Below are 21,996 nucleotides of genomic sequence, written 5' to 3' on the forward strand. Positions count from 1 at the left end.
TGGTCTGTGAAAATATCTAGGCCAACTTCATGGATACACTGGCGGTTACGTCTTGAATGTCTTGCTGAAGGGCTGAAATCTAGCATCAAGTATTAACTCTCTGAACAGCTGAAATGTGTTTTTGACTATTTAAATGATGGCAGACCTAACCATTAGCACGATGCCTGAGTCTAAAAATATTCCTTAATCATGTTAATAGTCCATATACTATGACCAAAATATACTGAAGTTGATGCCAAATAACATGTTCGAGCTTATAGACTCAAATCATTTTGGCACAGATGATGAATGTGTCTAATCTTAACTTCCTCAATGATGAAAAAAATAACAGCAATGATCATAACCCTAATAATCATGATAATAAAACTAGGATAGTGAAAATTAATAATGAAGTTAATAATGACAACATTAATGATTCGAATACATTTATAAGGAGACATTTGGCGTTCAAGTCTTGACAAGACACACCAGTGGCTGGTAGTCTGAGAATTGATTCACAGTGAGGCCAAAACTTTTGTTTTTGTTTTTGTTTTATAACTTTTGATATTAAAACATTTGCTTGGTAGCTTGAAAAAAATTTAAGAAGCATAATTCATGTGACAGGATTTTTTTTAATCAGCTGAATGTTGATTTGGATTGGTAGGTGATTAAAAAAACCCCACAACTCCTGGTTTGGTTTGGTTCCTTATGAATATTATAAATCTAAAATTTGACTGCAGCATTTCATTGTAAAATTTATATTGTCAAAGCGATCTTGATTGTTGGCATTGTGAAAAATACCTTGTCATGTTGTTTTTGTCTTTATTTTGAATTTTCGATTTTTAGGATCAGCAGATCTGTAAACCAAGCAAATAAAATGCAGTCCTTCAGTCCTCACAAGTGCATGTTCTGATAGTCATGTTCCTTTAATCCCTTCGTCAGATCTTGGAATACTTAGGTCGTCATCGATTGTCTGTACAGAGAGATTGACAGTGTATTCCAGCAGCAATAGAGATTCGCAAGTGGCATAATCTGTCCGCAGAGGAATGGGAATGAGAAGAGGTGTTTATGCTTGCAGTTGATGTATCACCATCATCTGTCTTCAGAGTTGTGAATTGTAATGTACCACTTCAACATGTTCACTATGCACATAAGGAAGCAGTAATCACTGATGGTTTATTCATGTCACCTTCAGGCTCACTGATGTCAGTGTTCTGTTTCTGTTAACACCACTATACAGATACGCTAAATGTTTCTACAGAGAGCTGGGCTCTGCACGATTCTAAGAGTTTCAAAGTTAGAAAGATAATTTGTCTTTCTGTTGACCAGATAATAACCCCTTGAAGAATAGGTCTTCAGCAGCCCATGTTTGCCGTAAAAGGTGATTATGCTTGTCGTAAGAGGCGACTAATGGGATCGGGTGGTCAGGCTCACTGACATGGTTGATGCATGTCATCGTATCCCAATTGAGTTCATGATGTCAATCACTGGATTGTCTGGTCCACGCTTGGTAATTATTTACAGACCGTCGTCATATAGCTGTCATATAGTGATAACCAAATAATATGTAAAACATCCCAATATTTTTTACATTCTACCAGCCCCGGGTCCACTAGCTAGCTCTGTGGTTACCTATTAAATTAGGAGAGCGTCGGTTTGATCCTCTGGTTGCATCATACCAAAAAACTGTACTTGTTGATACACTGTCTGGCACTCGGACTTAAGGGGTTGAAACAGACTAGTCGGCTCTGTCAGTCCACTGTGTCTGAGTCGGGTATATCCACATTAAAACTGTTGCATGATATGTCCACGGCCTAGCATTATACTCTTCTGGTACAAGCAGCCACACAAACACACTTGCATTTAGGTCTCTATACAAGTGCAGTAATCTTGAATGTGACATTATACCCCATTTCACCTCACAACTTAATTAGGGAAACCTGCCCATAGGTGTAGAGTGGTGCTTATATCCTGAAGACTTATCCCTAATGTTTACAACAGAACTGTTTCCATGGTAACTCTAATTGCATCCATTTTGATTTATATCCTCAAACCTGTGTGTGTAGTGTAAGAAGGACATGGTCTACTTCTGCTTGAGAGGCCTAAAATTGACATACTCTGTTTACTAACAGTTCAAGACAGGGGGTGTCAGTCTATGTCAACATAGTAATGTAGTGTACCCGCCTGACAGCAACACGATGGAACAACCATTAACTCTGTAAATATAGATGTAACAGGGAAGGGTCCACCCATGACACAGGACTAACAATCATGGCCAGTGAGAGTCATCTGGTCATGTACGGGACTAAGCTTGCCAGACTTAAAAGGCCCACTGTCAAACCCATGGACCAAACAGGGTTTAATGTAGAGCCAGATCATTTTTATTTTTTAATTTTGGGATGCCATAACATTTTCTGGAAATGCACAACAATGCTAATAGGGTTTAGATTTACTTTGTTCACAAGTAGATCTATCACCAGCCGAGTGATTTTGCTGGAGACAAATGGCATCAGGATATTTCCATGATTTTAACAATATTTGATTGATTGGACATTCCTCCATGTCATTACCAAATTTGAAAATAAATCTATTCGACTTTTTTGATTACTGATGATGATCATTCAGTGTCCTAAAAAATAACCGATCTGAAAACCTGACAGTCTGGTAATGAGGAAATAGTGAAGTTGTCATGGCTTTCACATTTTGGATTCATTGCATGGATCTATTAGTATACTGATTTATTCATCCCTTTAAGGAGTCATGAAATGATACCATTATTGTCATAGGTGCTGAACATGCTGAAGTGGATTGAACATGTTTACAGAAAGGGAGGATACATCATTACCATGATTAATCCAGGGAATGAATTTCGTTATCGTGATAACATAAATCCACCCTTCTTCATGTTTGTTGCACACACTTTCATGTCATCACATCTTATTGAGCAATTCATTAGGTTAGGGGGAAAGAAAGCGTTGCAAGGACACTGAAAATATTGATTCTATGATTATCTCCCTGGAGTCTATTTGAGAATGTTATTATTGTCTTAGACCACACACGGTGGTGAGAATCTTAGCAGTGATCTGGAATTGTAGCCTTGCACAGTCAGTCACCAGAAAACATCATTATCTCCAGGCTGAGGCTTGTGTAACTAGGTGTCACTCACAGACAGTAGTGGTTAGAGAGGAAACAGAAAATCAATATATTTGAAACGTATGGAAGGCATGTAGAATCTACAGTAAAGTATACATGGTTAAAGAGTAATGTTGGTTCTTCGAATTAAAATGTTAAGAAGACAGGATTTTTTTAACGTTACATTTACAAGTCAAAAATTTACTTCCCTTACCATAAAGCTACATGGAAATTTGTCATTGATTAAGAATTATATGTCAGCTTGAAAAGCCACACCATTGCCCACCTGAGTTTTATGCTTAAGAAACCCCTGAAAATCACCATAGATACAGCCAATAGTTCACATTGGAGTGAGTGAGTGAGTGAGTGAGTGAGTGAGTGAGTGAGTGAGTATGGTTTTACACCGCTTTTGGCAATATTCCCGCAATATCACGCCGGGGGAACCGGAAATGGGCTTCACACATTGTACACATGTCAGGAATCAAACCTGGGTCTTCGGTGTGATGAGCGAACGCTGTAACCACTAGGCTACACGACCGCCCAGTTCACATTGGAAGTTATGCTGGGACACATTCTTGGTGGTACCAACGGTTCGTTGGCTTTGCATTTTGGTAAATTTTTCCCCTCAAATGTAGGTTTCCAGAGGGTAATTACATGGAAATATAGCTCCCTATAAGAGAAATAACTACATACTTTGTGTTCGGCATGAAAACTGTAATTGGTAGAATTGGTATCGGATGATACATGTTGGCCCTTTTTGGAATTCCCTGGGATTCTTATCTGGGATAACAGAACCAATGTGGTTGACCAGTAGTTCTGCATTTCTCAAGATATGTGTGATTCAGCTGATGTTACTCATCTACACACTCCCTTATAAATAAGGATGCAAACAAGGGAGATGAATTGAGTGCACCATTAACCTCTTGTGGGATATTCATGCTCAGACTTCCAGTGGAACCTGATAGTTTAACACCAAGAAGCTTTTACATGCATTTGTGCAGCCAGTAATGAGAAAGAATTGCAAAGCCCAAGACATGAAGTTGTCCCCAAATGTAGATTTTTATGTTCCAAATCCATTATCACGACCATTAGTGGGCTGCCTAATGGACACCATCTCCTTGTTTCATCATGTCCACGTAGATGCCGACAGCGATAAATCAGAATCAGTATGAGAAGAAGAAAACAGGGCACTGACAGGACGGAGTATCATCATGGCACATTTTTCACACCTTGGATCTCATGCATAGCACTGCTGTTCTTATATTCTGTCCATCTTTCTGTGCAATATTTGAAGGAAAGAGTAATACAGTCTGAGCTGTAGTCTGAAGCCCGGGTCTAGTAATATTTCTTTTGGTCCAGAAAGCATGGTATGCTTTGCTTAGAACCTACACCGAAACGTCTCTCTTAATTGTAATAAAGAAGTTGTACATCCATAAATACTTATCCTTTCTTAGTACTCCAACTTCTAAATGCCTATCAAAGAACTGAAAATAATGTCCAGAGATAAATTTTTAAAGTAGACTCCAAAGTATTTGGCACAGACTGTAGCACATTGCTATTTTCACCACTTGTCTGAAGCCAGAGTCTGGTAAAATTTATTTCGATCTGGAAGGAACAGCTCAGAGATATATCATGAATGTGTATAATAAGACTAAAATCCACTGAAAGTAATGCCAAGATGCAAGGCTATTAGACTCAAAAGCTTTTAGTACAGGCCGGTCTTTTATTTCATGGAGATTCCAGGTCTATCTGTGCTGGAGACCGTATCCCCATTAGTGGGCTCACCTGCTCCCAGGTGTCTGCAGGACCCTGCCGTGATCTTGGAGTGCCATGTATACAGTACACCAGCAGGAGGTTCAGCCAGTGTTTAATTGATCCTCTACTCCCCTGAACAGGTCTTACAACACAACCTTTTACAAGGAAATATATCATCTAGCATTGCCACGTACAGATGTATAAACAGATGCACATTTACCAGACAGCTTGTCAGTTGTGTTGTGTCTGCCTGTAATCATGCTAATCATGCTACTGTCATCCACTACTGCATCTTTGCCATGCCGATTTCATTCTTCTGAGAGCAGTATGCATTATTGACAGCACCACTGGGGTCAGAGATGGTGATGGGGTTGAAAGCAAATATCATTAACAATCTGGTTTAGAAGTGAAGGATTTCATTTCTAGGCTCAGTTTGGTTGTTTAAAGAAAGATTTGAAATTGACAAATCAGTGTGGAGAAGTTGCATGTCTGAAGAAGTTTCTGCGATTGCGTGTTTTAAGATGCCCCCCATTGTTTCTCAGCCATGCAAATACAATGCAAGATAACTGGTTTAATACAAATATTTGAAAGTAATTTACTCTTATATTGACTGCCAAGAATATTATACGGAGGTCAATAATGGTTGGGATTAATACATGTGTAAGAAAAGTCATCACATGTATTTGATGGTCCTGGTACGTCATATTTCCATCATGTCTATTGACAGTTAAGTTTGATTTATTCTGTATGCTTAGTTTGCATGTGCAGTCTCATTACGTTTACTGATTATTTTTCAGTCAGATGTTTTTGTTCTGGTTGTGTGGTATTGATTACTATTATTCCCCTCCCGCAGTAACCGTCAGAATTATGGTAATTCCTTCACTGTGCAGGCTTCATTATCATTTGAAGCAAGATAAGATTTAGTGTTCAGACCAGAATTCTATTTTGTGTGTCATGCAAGCCACAGTTTAGTGAGTTTACCATGTTAAAGCATGGACATGATGGATGGTCATTAGATATTTTTTATCTTTGTTCAAAGGATGAACTACAAATTACTACCTATACAACCCACTCGTTGCCATAATGCTGTGTTTCAAATACATTTGATATAAACAGTGGTTACATCCTGCTAATTAAATGATTACAGAATAGTGATGGTCCCAACCCAATCAAAATTAAGGATTGAACCCCCAATGACAAGAAAAAAACAAAACACCTTCGTGACCAGTTGATGACTAGAACTTCTGTTTTTACGGCATTTTCATGAGATTTTAATCTGAACATTTGACTTATCATGATTAACAGCTAAGCTTACTAGATGAAAATAAGTTTGAATAGACTGTCATTAACATGTTAAACTGTGTTAAAAAAAAAGTTGTATGAAACACGAACTGATACACGGCAGACTTATTTCTGCACAAGTGTCAAACCCTTTCATGGATTTTAGCCTCGAAAAGGTCTTAAATTTGGTGAATTTAAATATGTACAGGGATAATTCTAGGGTGGGGCCTTGTGCTTTTAGCCCCTAAATGTGAAAAAAAGGCCCACATTTTCAAATACAATGGGGCATTTTAACATTGTGCTGTATGGGCATGTTAAGGTGTACCGCTGGAATATATGAATGTTTCACATAAACATGATAAAGGGCCCATGTCAGAAAATTCCTAGAGTGAACCATGTATGTATGAATGTGATAGATCTCAGCAGTCAGATATGGTTATACTTATGAGGCAGATGATGAATTTTACTAATTGAGTGAACTTGACCATGGTTCTAGGCTGTACATAATCATAATTATTACTCTGTTTAGGCAAAGAAGCGTACTATTCCTGGGTTCAGCCAGGTACGAGCTCATCACTGATCATTGTTCCATGTGTGTTGTGTTGCAGTGACGGGCCCACAGGCGTTCTCCAGGAAGCACCCGCTGTCTTGCTGGTTCTCCTGTATGTTGATTTGCTTCGCTGGCAGTTTCATCGCTAACTTGCTGCTTGGAGAACCCTGCCTTACACCATTCAAAGACCACAAGAGTTTGTTAACAGCTTCAGTAGTATGGTAGGTAACACATGGTTTCTTTATTCCTAATTTAGATGTCAAATATCCTACAGGTGTCTTGGGAGACTTGTGCTGGTGGTATTCCTGTTAGCTGTAGGGACAGGAAGAGTTGTCTTAGAATAGTATTGACAGGTGGTATTACTTCATTATGGTGAACCTCCCATGGGGTTTCTGGGTTGGAATAGGTCCCAGCAACTTCTGCTGGCTGTAAGAGGTGATCAAATGGATCGGTTGATCAGGCTTAATGACTTGTTGATTGCGTGTCATCGTACCCTGACTGTGTAGATTGTTGATTGTGTGTCATCGTACCATGACTGTGTGAATTGTTGATTGCATGTCATCGTACCCAGACTGTGTGAATTGTTGATTGCGTGTCATCGTACCCTGACTGTGAATTGTTGATTGCGTGTCATCGTACCCTGACTGTGTGAATTGTTGATTGCGTGTCATCGTACCCTGACTGTGTGAATTGTTGATTGCGTGTCATCGTACCCTGACTGTGTGAATTGTTGATTGCGTGTCATCGTACCCTGACTGTGAATTGTTGATTGCGTGTCATCGTACCTTGACTGTGTGAATTGTTGATTGCATGTCATCGTACCCTGACTGTATGAATTGTTGATTGCATGTCATCGTACCCTGACTGTGTGAATTGTTGATTGCGTGTCATCGTACCCTGACTGTGTGAATTGTCTGGTCCAGACTGTATTATTTACAGGCCACCATCATATGGCTGAAATATTGGTGTGTCTGGCAATAAACAGACAGACAGACAGACGGACAGACAGACAGACATGATGTGTGCTCTATTTATGATGGAGTGAGGACTATCAGTATTGGAAAGTATCATGACAGTCAAAGTGTCTTTTGCAATTACCCTGACATCTTCCCGAGGCAAGAGAGTTAACTGACTTTAAAAGTCCAGTTTCCAACCTTGCCGAACTAGGCTTGAATTCCTGGGCTCGATCGTAGCGCCACCAGTGGCTGTTACGAGTTAAGTCCCTTCTATGCCTCTCCTATGAACCAATCAGATTCTACCTCTCGTATCACTTGCATTTGCTTCAAACAAAATGGCGGTGCCCAGTCAAGACGATCTGATCTACAATCAGGATCTATATTGTGAGAAAACGGGTCTTACATCACGAAATGCATCAAATCACGTGAGCACCTTGATTAAAAACAACGAGTTGCCGGTGCACATGCTTTGCAAATCCTGCAATCGACCGAAATCTGCATGACAGTTTACGAACCGGATTTCGATTTCGGTGAGCGATTTTGATTGGACTATGCCTAGACTTGTTAGTCCAGCCAAAATTTAACTCCATAATGTCACCCTAGTTCGGCAAGGGTGGAAACTGGACTTTTATAGTCAGTTAACTCCCTTGCCTCGGGAAGATGTTACCCTGATGCCTAAAGATATAGATTTAGGGTTCCAGGTTCAAATACTATAACGTACCGGAGGACCCAAGGACCCCCATCATTGCAAACACTGACTATTGATTCATGCTCGCAAGCATTGACCATGTAGATTATGTTTCCTTGATGAGATCTAATGATGCATCAATGTTTGTTTATCTTTCAGGTACCTAATCTTTTATTCACCGTTCGATATAGTCTACAAAATGGTCAAGTTCCTGCCTTTCAAGATAGTATTAGCAATGCTAAAAGAAACACAGCGGGCTCACAAGGTTTACCATGGCGTGATCCACACCGCCAAGCTCTACCCTAATGCTTACCTCATCATAGTCATGATCGGTACTATCAAAGGTAAGAAAACACTTCACTCCTATGTGAGCATCACATGTCCTTACTTTTCTCAATATTCTTAATTATCATACAGCTGCCTAGTGCCTGGTTTGGTAGTCTATGGCTCTAGTTGCTAATTTAGGTGTGATGTGCTGTATTTACTTGTCTTGCATTGAAACAACCATTTGGGATTCAAAGACATCCCACTATAACAAGGCGACTATGGCGCTCATAGAAACTTACCATAACTTAATCATGGTAAATGTTTATACCTTATTGGAATAGGCTGATAGGGACATGTGGAAACTGATATGTACTTTGCTACTTACAGATACTGTACTACTACAGATAAGCAGCGTATTTGCGTAAAATACCCCCCCCCACCTCCAAATATTCAAAACCCAATTACTCTCAATTATCTTGTGTACAGAAACGCATGCATTAAATGAAAAACTCAAATGTATAAAAATAGCACTCGTAAATACCCAATGAAGCTTTTTCAACATGCGTACAAATAAGCTAATTTCCCAAACACAGTTACTTGCTAATTTACTTTCTGAGCCAAGCCTATGTATTTAGAACAGTTATAAACATCTAAACCATTATTTCTTTTTTTTAAAAATCTTTATATGATCACTAATTTTTTGGAAAAATCCAATAGAGTGATGAACAGATGAGTGAAAAAATATTGGTTACCCAATGAAAAATGTAATAACCCAATTAAAATAGAAACCCTAGAGTAAAAACTCAATTACTCAAAAAGTTATCTGGAGCTCTGTACATAGCATGGGCATGGTAGTTTTGGTAAAATGTCTCTTTAATTCCCATTATAGATATTCCAGTTGTATATGTAAAGGTGGATATATAAGCATGTATAGTTTGTGTAGATGCAGTTCCTTTCCTGTTGAATTGTGATCAGATGTAATGTGTAATTTTAGGTTTGGATATTTTAGGTTTATTAATTACATATTCATGAAAAGCTGTTGGTGGTTAAGAAATGCATATTTGCCCCAATCAACTTGCCAGAGCATTAAGTATAAATTCCTTTATAAATATCTGCAGATTACATTGATGGAGCTGTTTAGCAACCTAAGGCTGTCTTCCCCCATCAATATCATCAACTCAAATTCAGATTTACATGAAATGGACTAAAATAAATATTTGTTCAGATGAAGATGTGTGATTTCTGATTTGTGTCAATTTGACACCTTGGCACATCACACTAAATATTCGGTCTTTGGTTTCTTTCATCCCTTTTTCAATTTTTTATCATGAGAATGTGCTTGCAACAACATTGTGTAGGGCCATGTTAAACTCTCCCCTAAGGAGTAAGTCAAACTAGAATCTCAACAAGATCTTATATATTCTTTCTATCATGCAGGTTGTTATATATTAACAATATAAAAACATAATAATTAGGGCTGGCTAGCGATACAGATCATACAGATTGATAATCGTTAACTAATTTTCGATTCATTATCGATAAATATCGGAGAAGTATCTGAGCAAATTTGCTAAAGAAATCAACATATTTCACTCCACTAGTGAGTGGTGGCACATTTATTCAGGGATTACTTTGTGGACATTTGAGATATAACACTAACAGTTGCTTTCCATCTTCAGCAATTGACATTATTGACAATAACAAGTCTGTTTTGGTAAATCTAAACTATATTTCATCACAATAGATCATGTAAGTATTAACGATGACACAATTTTCATATCGATAATCTTTAATATTTCTTCTCATCGAGGATAATTCTGATTATCGACTTTTTTGCCAGCCCTAGTAATAATAACATGTGCCAGAAGAAACTGTCAGACCGTGTCAATCTTGGAAGGCATTAAATGATGTCATTTTAAACACTGAATTTTGACATTCAAGCCACACTAGTTTGTTTACCAGCTATGCAGATTTTATACCAGAAAATACCTGTTGGTAGGTGAAAAAAAAAACAACTGGAAAAGGAATTCGGATTTTTAAAATATTTTTCTCACCCACTACAAGTAGGCTCGAAGAAAAAAACGTGAAATCTTGTTTCTTTATTAAACATTGACGCAAAATTATCAATACAGCTCTCCGTATTACGATATATTACAGGACGATTTATGTGACAGTATGCCAACCCTAATCGTTGTCATGGTTGTGGCTTTAATAATTTATTTTTGAAAAGTGCTTTCATTAATTTGCTTGTTGATCATGATCTATCTTTTCTTTCTTCATATGTGTAATAGAACTGCCTATCAAGTTACACATTCATCCCATATTTCACCTGTATCAGATAGCTCAGAAATATTACTGGTAGTTGTAAAAAGTACCTCTGCAAGGTTACAGCACGAGTTGGTTCTGCCATGCATACTACAGCATAAACAATGTGTTAGTAAACACAGCGTGTGGCTGAGTATGCAGCCGCCAGACTATAGATGCTGATTCAGTGCTATCCCCACATGCTGCCACGTGTCCTTGGCTCTGCGGGTACATGACTGCATACTGGAGCCCTGCCAGGCATAAACACCCAGACAATATGGCTCCACCAGCTGGCTGTAAGACAGGAGTTATCTCCCTTCACCTGCAGGCCATGTGCTCAGAATTAGTTTGTGTTCATGTGGAATTGAGGATTTAGCATCAAGGTTTGTGTAAAGTGGATTCTTTTAAAAGAAATATGATTAACCATTCATATTTAAAGTTGCATCAGTTATTTTACCTTTGAACAATGGTAACTTAGACATGATAGAATCAACCTACTATGTATATAAATCTATATGGTATAGTTGTGATGTAATTATTTGTCTTTGACAAAAATTATTTGAGAACAAGAACAGCATTTCCCTGTACAGTGAATTATGGATATATAAGTTGTAGTGGTTAACTTGTTTAAGTTTAAGGAAGTGTATCTGAGGTTTCGGCACAGCAAAAGCTATGAGAGCTGGAGCTGCTTCTTTACTCAGAAGTGAATCTGCCCAATCACTTGGCAGGTCAGAGACACATGGTCCTTGACTTGTGGCAGTGTGAAAGGGGTAATTGCTTTTTTGATAATGTTAAAGTGATGATTATGGGGGGAGGCCCAGGAAATCATTTCCATCAAATTGGTGAGGTTAATTAGCATATTCATAGTTTTTGCTAGAATTTAATTCATTCTAGTTTTTTTCGAATCTATTTTCCATTATATGGTACTCATGAGCATTAAACAATATTTTTGGTTCAGAAATTAGGTTCTCTTTGTCAAATTTGTGTTTTGTGATGTTTGATGACCTTGATGTGGTTGTAAGGTCAGGGTGACCCAGTATCATTTGTTGCAGCTGCTGCGTTTTTACATTTGTGGATCTAAAGGGTATAGGCTCTTTCAAACATGACACATATTGTCCAAACATTTTTCTTGAGAGCTCTATGCCACTAAAACCAAATGAAGAATTATCATGATTATTGAAGTGGCTTACCATACATATGGTGACATGGTTTAAAAAATACCTAATATCAGCATATTTTCAATCAAATGAAAATAAAGATAATAGAGTCTTTAAACATGTTTAAAATGATTAAAATAACAAAAGAAGCAAGATTTCCAAAGACAAGTTTCACAAACATAACCGAAAAATAGGATTGAAAAAGCAACCACACTTGCCAAGTAAGGGAGACAACTTGTGGCAGCATGGCTTCCTTTGTGTCCCTGCTGTAGCAAGGGATGAATATGCTTCAATCTTATTTGAAGTAACACAAGATGCCAGACTGATCTGATCATCAACAAGAAACAATTTGGTCAAAGTTAACAAAGTTAATTGGAGCACATTTCTTGATGTGCCATTAAATTTTAACTCACTCACTCAGTTGCAAAAAGTTGTTAAGTTGATTGCCTTAGAACTCACAATATTGTTTTACAAATGGCTCATTATTTTAAGTTTATCTGTTGTCTTTTCACCAGATATGTCCCCGTAACATTTTTATGCATGTTAAATGTTACTAACAAAACAAATCAAATATATGAGGTTGAACTGGTTCATTTGGTGTATACTTTGCATTGAACATTGTATGTGTGTCTTTTTCTCTTTAACTTCTGCAAATTAAAAGCAGACAGAAAGAAAAGGAATCAGTGTGATATGTTGTAGATGACAGTGTTGTGTTTGTGTTGTGTACAGGTGCAGGCAGTGGGATGATGAAGAACGTTGATAGGCTTGTCCGAGGTATCTGGGTGCCCACCACAAATGAGCTTTTACAGCCAACTTTGTAAGTATTCATCCTTGCATTATTCCCTGTGCGATTAAGGTTATTTCTGTCAATAATTTTGAAAACAGCACCCATACTGAGCAAGATGTGCCCCAAATTAATTGGTTATGGCAGGACAGGTTCATAAGGGAATTGAATCGAAGGTGTATTTTATAGTTATTTGTCAAATTAATCACTTATCCAAACAAAAAATGAAGTGTCAACATTTTGTTAACAGAATTATCGAACAATAGTTATCATTGTTAATAATTCTAAGAATACTACCTCTATTACATTCGAATTACTCCCTTCCACCTCCCCAATTCATCTACCTCTAGTAGGAGATGAGGGGAAAAAGTGATATGGCCGCCATTGTGACATCACGACGTGGATAGTTACGAGACTGCTTGGCGGCAACTTATTGTGTGTAATTGACAGTGAAGAGGACGTGTGTTGAAAATCTGAAAATATTAGTTAGTGTGATTGAAGCCAAAATACAGGATTTATGGCAGATATGTAATAGAGGTAGTATTATTAGAATTATTAACAAAAATAACTATTGTTTGATGATTGTTTCAATGATAGAAAAACATTTTAATATATTTCCTTTTTATCATTCAATGCCAGCTGTTGTGATCACATTATCAGTGACCCTCCTATCAAATTATCTTGGCTCAGCATGCTTTTCCTGTATTTGCTAAAAATGAAACTCTTAACAGTTTATCTTGACTGACATGTTTTAATAAGATAACAATAAAGCAGACTGACTGGTCTGATGGAAGCCTCTGAGCATATGCAGCATCCACTTACTGTAGCTTGTGGGAAGACTGGATGTGTTATATTTAGATCCTTGCCTCTCTTCTGAGGGCCAGAGGCAATGAAAGGCTTGCTAGAGGACAGCTTCCCTTTGTGATATCTACAGAGTAGATTACAGGCTTGTTTCTTGTGTTTATCAAGTTGATGCTTTGAGCTCGAGCTTGAGCACCTGTTTATTTTTTTGTGATCCGTGAAGATCCGGGGTAGAATTGGTCTTCAGCAACCCATGCTTGCTGTAAAAGGCGACTGTGCTTGTGGTAAGAGGCGACTAATGGGATCGGGTGGTCAGGGGTCGCTGACTTGGTTGATGCATGTCATCGATCCCAATTGCCTGATTCGATGCTTATGATATTATTATCACTGGATTGTCTGGTCCAGACTCAATTATTTACAGACCACCATCATATAGCTGGAATATTGCTGAGTGCTGCGTTAAACAACAAACCAACCAACCCTGATTTTGAAGAAAGCAAATCACCAATAACTCAAAGACATTTTACCCATTCTTCACTTGTTATGATTCCATTTGTATCTGTTGTTCAGTTGAAATAAGGATGGTAGTAGAGGTATTTTCTCTGTTGTATGTCAAGTGGAAAGTTGACACGTTCCAATGTGTTTTAGGGAGTATTTGAATGTAGGAACGCTTTCCGGAAGCCATAAGAGCCCCTGAACCCTCCTTAATTTCAAAACACTGTAATCATTAAAACCCTACTTTGATTATACCCCTGACCTAAGAGGGAATTTGAATTGGTTAATTTAAACATTTGTTCCACCTATTACTTCAAAACTACAGCATAGATTTGTTTCAAATTTAGTGGCCAGTTACCATACTAACAGAAGACTTGTAATGCAAAGTCTGATTATGATAGGTTAGGATATGAAGGTTTTCTGAGAAGATACGAATTTTTGCGTTTTGAACCTAGAATTTTATTCTTTTACTTCAACATTCGTGAGACCTATGACTTGAGAACTACTTCATAGATTCTTTCAAATTTAAGGAACATTTTCAATACTAATAGGAGAGGTTCAGTGCAAAGTTTGATTCTGACATGTATTTTCTGATAAAAAATAAGACTTTTTTATGTTTTGAACCTAGAATTTTATTCTTTTACTTCAACATTCGTGAGACCTATGACTTGAGAACTACTTCATAGATTCTTTCAAATTTAAGGAACATTTTCAATACTAATAGGAGAGGTTCAGTGCAAAGTTTGATTCTGACATGTATTTTCTGATAAAAAATAAGACTTTTTTATGTTTTGAACCTAGAATTTTATTCTTTTACTTCAACATTCGTGAGACCTATGACTTGAGAACTACTTCATAGATTCTTTCAAATTTAAGGAACATTTTCAATACTAATAGGAGAGGTTCAGTGCAAAGTTTGATTCTGACATGTATTTTCTGATAAAAAATAAGACTTTTTTATGTTTTGAACTTAAAATATTCTTTACTTCAACATTTGTGTGACCTATATATTGAAAAGTACCTCATGGATACTTATCCAAATGGAGGTATAGTTTCTATACCAATAGGAGAGATGCAGTGCAAAGTTTGATTTCAATAAGTAGATTTTCTAAGAAAATATTGCTTGTTTTCATGATTTGAACATAAAAATATGTTGGAGTTAAAGCCGGGGATATTAGTGAAACCTGCTCACACTTTGCCTTGTTTTATTCTCATTTGGAAGTCCAATCTGAATCAGAGATCATCTTAAACATTAAAACTAGTGTTTTATGTGGTATTCCATATCAGTAGCTATGAGAGGGTCATGATAGTGAGTTTGCTGGTATACATGCAATGTTCAATATAACTGCCTGCTCGTGGCAGGTAACTTTTTTGTCAGGCTGCATGAAATTTTCCTGCACCTGCCCAACTGTCTGGCAGATAATTTTAAGACTACTTACGTATTCCGTTTTATTATGACTCCTTGTAGATTCTGCAGTAATTGTTTGCATTATTTCAACTGAATTAAGATGTAATTTGTCTCTTCGTTTTTACGATATTTATAATGTCTTAATGTGGGCAGGTAATTTTGAAGATGAGCAGGCAACACTTTGGGTCACCTATCTGATTGTCTTGTTTTAAAATTATTTTGAACACCCTATACATGTAATTGCCTAACTGTCTGTAACTCCCATACCGTTCCCTTGCAGCTACACAAAGGCATCAGCAGTGGCCTCCCTTGTGTTCCTGTTGGAGAGGCAGGGACTCATCAGTGTGCCACACCCACTCGTCTATTTTGGAGTCGTCATCTTCTTCATCTACTTCAAGCTGTCGTCAATAATCCTTGGCATTCATGACCCATTCGGTCCCTTCGAGAACTTGTTCTGTGCCATCTTCATGGGCGGAATCTGGGATGCCATGCGCAGAGCTGTCACCAAGGAACCTAAGAAGGAGGAAGAAAACAAAGACATGAGGAACGATGTCATCAAGTCAAAAGAAGACAAGAAGAGAGATTGAGAGAAACACGGGAATGGAGGAATGAATTAGAAACAACATTCAGTGAAATATGGGAAAACTATATGAACTATATTTTGATTATTTGAACACAAATAGTTCAATTCATTTTAGTACCTAAGTATTATTTTCTTAAGTTGAAGGATGATTTTTAATATAATTGTCAAATATATATTTAAGGTATATTATGGATGACTTAAGCATGTGGGAAAATACGACACAAAGACAAGGGTTATAAGCTAACTAATGTCATATTGTTCACAAATGGTCCTGGAACATGATCAAACAGTGCCTAAAGATAAGACCATATTTCTTCCAACCAACATGCCAAAAGTTCCATGGAGAAAATCTCCGTAATAGATTCATAGATTAATAGAATCTGTGTTGACGCTTCCTGATGTTGCTTCAGAGAAGCGCAACAGAATATGCCCGGCCCTACCACTAGTGTCCAGTAGCCTTTACATCCAACTCAGCACAATACCAGTATCATATTGTTGATATGTATATGAGATTATATTATGTACATAAGCATCTACAAAAACTAGAGATCACCTGTGTACATAACGCCATCTGCTGGGCACTGTGATGGGGTCATATATTACCAAAGAGATCTGTGCAAGGGTAGTTATGCTTCAGAATTTTGTTTATTTTATATGGAGGGCATCAGTTGGAATCATATGTGTATGGAGTACTTGTCATTGTGGAACTGTATTGTAATAAGAGAAATGATCTGATTTTAATTTGTTTTGTTGAGATTTCAACTGTCCCCGAGATCAAAGCATGGTTTAGTTGCAAGGCTGGTGGTTTGTGTACTGACTCTCATTATGGTCATGTACTTGCTGTAGAAGTATGTTTGGTTAAGTAACCGTACATACAGATTTCAGTGTTTGACAAATCTCATGGTCTGCTTATAGAGGGATCATCTATTTCAAACTCACCAAAATACAGAATCTGGCTTAACAAAAGAAAGATGGGTATATTGTGTCAGTGGAGGATATACTTATTACAAATAGTTGGTGTAGAGGAAAGTTGTATTGGCTGTGTGAAATAAGGCTTGAAAGTCAAGGAGTCCTTATCATAACCCTAGTGTTAGATCTTGAAGATTTAGGGGTCACTAGATTCAAATACCATAGGGCTGTAACGATACTCTTTCTTGCGACACGATACGTATCTTGATGGTGAGGTCCCGATACGATACATGATACGATATGCGAAAACGACACTTGTCTTGGATTCCATCAGTAAGAGAATGACCAGAGCCCCAACCAAAACATTTGATTGAGATATTAATATGCCTACAGAAAATTGAGTTATTTTCATACCAGGAAACTCCTTGTCTATGTAATTATGAATGATACATATCTGGTATATTGTTTTGTAGTGATACATCACGGGAAAATATGATACGTGTATCGTGGAACAAAGTGTTGCAATGACCCAGTACTGTGGTGAATCGTTACAGCCCTACAGTAATTCATCTTGCATATCACCATGACTCTACTGCATATCCTGCATAATAACAGACCTCCCCTATATGACAATCCTGAAATATTTTCCTTCAGATAGAAACATATTTTCACAATAATATTTACATATGAATTTATTTTTTCATGAAGTGATGTTAGATGTTTGCTTTGAATATATCTTCTTCTTTTATTCTGTTAGATTTTGAATACTTCTTTGTAGGGTCTGTTTTGTCATATTATGAAACTCTCTGCTTATCTGTACCAAGGGTTATTGTATGGTTTTGTTTATTAACAAATTACATATCCACAAGATTTTCTTTTATTCCATTTTTGGAATTGACACAGTCCATTTGTTCATACATCTTGTTTTATTCATTTGAAGATAATTAATTTTATTCTTTCTTTTTGTTATCTAATTAACTGAGTCATTAGTGTTTGTAATCCTTAACCTATTTGTTACAGTCCTCATGGCTGGTGATAACTGGAATACTGAGGCAAAAGTATTATCAAAACAAGTTAATAAGTTTAATTAGTTTAAATGAAATTCCCAAGAATGTATGATTTAATATATAGAAATCAAAGCATTGTATAATCTTAAAAATAAGAAAAAAAACCTGTTCAGCCAGAATGCTTATTACCTTGATAGAATAGGACATAAAAGAATCCTGGCTCACTGGAGATGATAGAAATGTTCATGTTAATCTACAATGTCAGTGTTTTTATTTTCCGGATTCGTCTTAAAGGGTTGAATATGATTCCAGCTTAAAATTCTATCCATACTACATTGTAGTAAGGCATCGCTTCTCAAATGTTGCTATGTTCCCTGTTCTGTTAAATAGTTCATTACCACATCATGACTTCAGCTTGTTGGAATCAGATTTGGTTCATAATTCATTTGTGGATAGTTTCTCCTTTTTGATGGCTTGTGTTGTTTTTTTATTCAAGACAAAAGTATTTGTTTTATGTTTAACTTTTACATGTTTTAAATCAGTTTGTTACAAGTGAATGTAAAATGATTACATGTGTTACAATAGTAAAATTTGATCTATTACAAAATATTTTATTCAGAGTTGCCAAAATACAAATGTCACTTGTTAACAACTTCATCTCCGACTGTTTTATGCTTGTTGTTACAAGGCTGGTGTTGAGATACACGATTTGTATCAGGAAATGGTTTTATTGATGACTTCAGTATTCAGAAATAGAAAAGCATTGTGCCATTTCAGCCTGTGTATACTGTGTAGGCTAGTGAATCATAATCAAGTATTCATTATCATAAAGAACAGAACTTTGTACCGCTCAGTTTAACCAGGAATTGTATGCAGAGCTGTAGTGGTCAACTGTTTACTGAACATAATCAAGCCATGGTTCAACATGTTCAGCAAGCCAGTCACAGTGGGGACTAATGGCACATCACCGTAGCTCTCACAGAAAGGGATATTTACAGGTTTTATGGATATCCTGTGTTCTATTTACATCTGTATCTTGTTGCCAATGAAGATATTCAGTATTGTGTGATTGATATTGTAGCAGCGTGTTTTAGTCTCACATCAGTTCAACAAGGTAGCAGTTTATTTTAGTCAGTCATTACTTCACCAAGTTCACCAATGACCATGTTGTTCTCTACTTAGATCCTAAACAAGTTGGTTGGTATGTCATATATATTATCCGAATGTTTGGGTATTTGAGTTGATCTATCAAATACCATGGGTTATCAGGAGATAATACCACTCCATGTTCTGACATGCAAGATGTCCCATCTACCAGCTTGCTCATCAATAATGCTTGCCATTGGTCAATATCCTGTTATAAAACAACCTGGTAAAACCCATGGTGATAGTCATTTGAACATGGTCATCATAGTATAGTCTAATAATTTGAAGTCTAATCTTCGATAATTTTCCTTCAAGTGTGCGGTGTTGAAAGTTTTGTATATGTAGTGAGTTCGTGATTCTTGGTGAATCGTAGCAAGTCCGTGTTCTCCCCGTGGTGTATCCCTCCCCGACATTCCGTTACAGTTCGTATGTGTAATTGTCATCAAAGTGGGTTTCCTTGACAGTTTTGCATATTTTTTATATCTAAATATTGTCAAAGGGTATTGAAATATTTTCAGTAACAATGTTGTGAATTATTTGTACATAAATAAGGATATACTGTTACTATTTCAAACATTGAGTTTATTGGCTGAAACTATTTTTCATAGTTGACAATTTAATAACATGGTTCTTTTTAGAAATCATACTGTAAGTGTGTTTTAAGATGATAAATCAGTACCAGTTATGAATTGCTTAAGAAATAATTTTGGTCCCGTCACAAGATACACAAGTGTTTGATCAAAGGGAAGTAACTCTTGAAAACCTCATTCAAACCAAATGTTATTGCCTTATTTGCCTATGATCAATATATCCTTGTAGATTTTCCAATGCTACTGATACAATATTGAAAGAAGCCAGATGTTTCTATCAGGATAGGGAAGCAGTATTGTGGAGATAGGTTGTGTGATAGGTATGGAGCCGAGGAAAGGAACATTCGGAGCACTTCATGTTGCTGTGTTAATGGCCATGTGAAATGGTTCTATCTCCAAGTTGTGTGTCATATTTCGAAACTCCATGACATGCTATAACTGTTTTTTCGAGAGGATGGTTGTTGTAGTGTTGTAGGTGGCAGTGTGGGACAGTAGTATTGAGCTGCAACATGTACTTTCGGTCGAATATTTTGTGTGGTTTTGATTACATGAACTTGTTTCTCTTCAAATGTTGGAAAAAATAGCACATTCTCATGTACAATGTGTGAAATAAAAATGTTGATGAAAAGTTTGGTGCCCCAAATAGCATGGATCAGGTAATTTGAACCACACAATTTATTTAGTTGTATTATTTCAATGTTTATTTTACTTTTACATGGTTTATTCTTTTAAACTGTTATGGAATTTATTGAGTTCTTGTAGCTTTATGCTACGGCTACTTACATTTCAGCATTGTGGTGAAGTAGCATAACTTGTTTGTTTTGATGTATTGATCTTAATAGTTGCGTTTTTTAGGTGTTATGTTTATGATTTTAGAAGACAAATGTAACATGACTGGTTTTTGACATCTGGTTCATCAATGACATTGACCATATGACATTGAACTTGACAAGACAAACATCATATGTGCAATACAGATCAAAGAGGGTTTGACATTTTTTGACAAATTCCTTCCCAGGTGTTACGCAAACAAGTCTTGCTAGTACTTGAATCTCAGTATTTTTGAATGATTGGATGTTATTCTTTTTGTACCGGTAATAAATGTCAGGACTTGAGTGGAGAGCATTCTTCACAGTATGTATTGGTACATTAAATATAGATATTATATACCATTGAATGACACTATATGGGAAATTATCACAAAGATCAGTTTCAAAACGCTATTAAACAAAATATTAAATGGTGCTAAATTTGGTCAAATTGTCAACAGTGAATAATCTGTTAAATCATTATCTAGTCATCTTGTTAATTGTTTTTAATTTGTTCCAAGAGTCAGAGTTTCTGTGTTCACAACCTTTGTACCATCCAGGTAAAATATAGTCGACATTGTTCCAGCATTATGGAGATCCCATTCCAATAATGTGTAGGCACTAGGATGTTGCAATGAAAGGCAATCCCACGCAGAATAGTCACTTTTGACACTGGAAGCAGAAGGATCACAGAAATGGCTACTATGTAAGATGGTGAGATTTTGGAAGGGCATCATGCACAGAATTTGATCTCTTTACAAATCATAACCATAATCCTACTGTGCATTCATTTGGAAACATTGTTTGGGAAAAGTCTTTGAATCCTACAGCTGGCGCCAGTCTTAAAAGTTGCTATTATAGTTAAGTACTGCAGTCAAGGAAAGTGAACAAGGGTGGGAGGTCCTTTGAGCATCAGTGTCACAGACAGGGAAAGATAACTCTGGTGTTCTCTCACTCTCTTGTGTGTACTGAGTGTGACCCTCTATGTTGTTATATATATTTGAGTTTGACCTATTGTACAACTCTCCACTGTAGGCAGACTCGGACAGTTTCTGACAGATTTAGGTATAGTGTACAGATGATAGATGACAATAAAACACATGGAAAAAAACTTCCCAGTTTTGTGTTAATTTCATTATTTCAGAGTGAGGTGGCTGAAAAGTTCTGAGCCTAACTTTGATTGACTGCGTTGATCAAGTTGGTTGTTAATTATATTTTGACATAATCCCCTCCGAGGTCCACTCACTAGTGCCAATGTTGCTGGAGTGCCTGGACCCTGCTGATGTTCAAGGCTTCCTCCTGGTGGTGTAAAAAGTCCTCCATAGGAGAAAGGAGGTCATCATCATTTGTATGATGATTGCCAGACAATTCTTTCTTCAAGTTTGGGAAGTGGTG

At 36.9% G+C, this 21,996-nt stretch overlaps 1 protein-coding gene across 1 annotated transcript in view; it reads left to right on the top strand.

Annotated features, from left to right (window-relative positions):
* Positions 1–21,617, top strand: part of LOC124111120 (trimeric intracellular cation channel type 1B.1-like) — a 39,516-nt gene extending 17,899 nt beyond the window's left edge. Inside the window, exons 2-5 of the mRNA XM_046470723.2 lie at positions 6,756–6,918; positions 8,501–8,685; positions 12,799–12,886; positions 15,838–21,617. Of these exons, the coding sequence (XP_046326679.2) occupies positions 6,756–6,918; positions 8,501–8,685; positions 12,799–12,886; positions 15,838–16,144 (743 nt within the window). The 3' untranslated portion in view covers positions 16,145–21,617. The remainder of the gene's footprint in view (positions 1–6,755; positions 6,919–8,500; positions 8,686–12,798; positions 12,887–15,837) is intronic.
* The last annotated feature ends 379 nt before the right edge of the window (positions 21,618–21,996 follow it).

The sequence above is a fragment of the Haliotis rufescens genome, unplaced genomic scaffold (assembly GCF_023055435.1).
Source record: "Haliotis rufescens isolate VD_foot unplaced genomic scaffold, xgHalRufe1.0.p SCAF_2, whole genome shotgun sequence".
Taxonomy (NCBI): Eukaryota; Metazoa; Mollusca; class Gastropoda; order Lepetellida; family Haliotidae; genus Haliotis; species Haliotis rufescens.